Consider the following 1,305-nt stretch of genomic DNA (forward strand, 5'->3'; position numbering starts at 1 on the left):
TGAATCATCTAAGTCAAATATGGGTGAAACGTTAGGCATATTCTGTCCTGGGGCAAAATTCTTCTTCATCTATGAACTTGTGAGATCTAGACTATAAATTATCTGTTTCAGCGTACAATGGTGAAATAAGTAGAAGATACACATTTCCATTACAAATGGTAGAAATTGATGAAAAGAAGGGATGCCAGGAATCAAGCAAGTCCAAAACCCAGCAGAAGAAATTGCATAAGCTCTCAGGGCTAGAAAATAATCCTCTCTTCTCTGAGACTGTCTGGGCAATGGCCCTGCCTTCCATATTCTGAGTGTTGGCCTTGCCCTCTGGATTCTGGGTGAAGGTCCCTAGACCCTAGGCTTCAGCTTCCCCCTTCTAAGCCCACTGAGATGTCAACTCTGCTCTCTCGGCTCTAGGCAGCCCCATTTTCCTAGTCTGTCTAAGTGGTGATCTCGCCCCCTTGGCCCCAGAAGCCACAATCTTCTGCCCTTCGTGCATAGTAACCCTACCTCCTCAGCTTTGGACAGGAGCCTCATCCCCTGGCACACCCTCATGGCAGCCCCACACTCCGGAAGTGAGTTGGCGAAGATCTGACTCTGAAACCTGAGAGGCTCTGGCCACCCACTTTGAGATCCAGGAGACCATGGCCCCATCCATTGAAACAGAGAAGGCAAGGCCCAGCTTCTTGTGCTCTTTCCAAGAGTTTTGCTGATCTCCACGCTGCTCCAGGGATGGTCCTTTTCTTTTCTTGGAGAACAACAGATGTAGCTCCTTTGGTTTGTTTCCTACCTGTAGAATTCCAAGAGGCAGGGATCGTTGTTTCCTTTTGTTTTTTCTGTGTTCCCTTCCATCTAAACTGATGCCTTTTTTTGCTCTGGCATTTGGTTACATCCATCAGTCATAGTCTCTTTAACAAAAGATCGTGTAGCTATGTCCTTGGTGAAAATTCTGACATTTGTCTTTAGTTTGTCCAAATCTTTAAGTTTTGTTTTAATTTTGTAGTTCATTTTCAAGTCCATCTTTCTTCTTGCATTTTACTATAAGCAGCAAGGAGAAACCACACAGTCCCTTTAAGATCTTGCTTAGAAATCTCTTCAGCCAGATACCCAAGTTCATCATTTACAAGTTCTACTTTCCACCAAGGATCTCTGGTAGCATAGTGCCTAAGGCACTTGACTGCTAATCAGATGGCTGGCAGTTCAAACCCACCAGCCACTCCTCGGAAGGAAGGTTGGGCAATCTACTTCCATAGTGATACTGCCTAGGAAACCCAAGGAGGGGTCGCTATGAGTCGGGTCTGACTTGACGGCACA

At 45.7% G+C, this 1,305-nt stretch overlaps 1 protein-coding gene across 1 annotated transcript in view; it reads left to right on the forward strand.

The window, feature by feature from the left end:
* The first annotated feature begins 544 nt into the window (after window positions 1-544).
* The window catches only part of IL13RA1 (interleukin 13 receptor subunit alpha 1), a 79,972-nt gene continuing 79,211 nt past the window's right edge, over window positions 545-1,305 (forward strand). Inside the window, exon 1 of the mRNA XM_007949995.1 lies at window positions 545-566. Within this exon, the coding sequence (XP_007948186.1) occupies window positions 545-566 (22 nt within the window). The remainder of the gene's footprint in view (window positions 567-1,305) is intronic.

The sequence above is a fragment of the Orycteropus afer genome, unplaced genomic scaffold, assembly GCF_000298275.1.
Source record: "Orycteropus afer afer isolate SDZICR_OR568_19922 unplaced genomic scaffold, OryAfe1.0 scaffold00259, whole genome shotgun sequence".
NCBI classification, from domain to species: Eukaryota; Metazoa; Chordata; class Mammalia; order Tubulidentata; family Orycteropodidae; genus Orycteropus; species Orycteropus afer.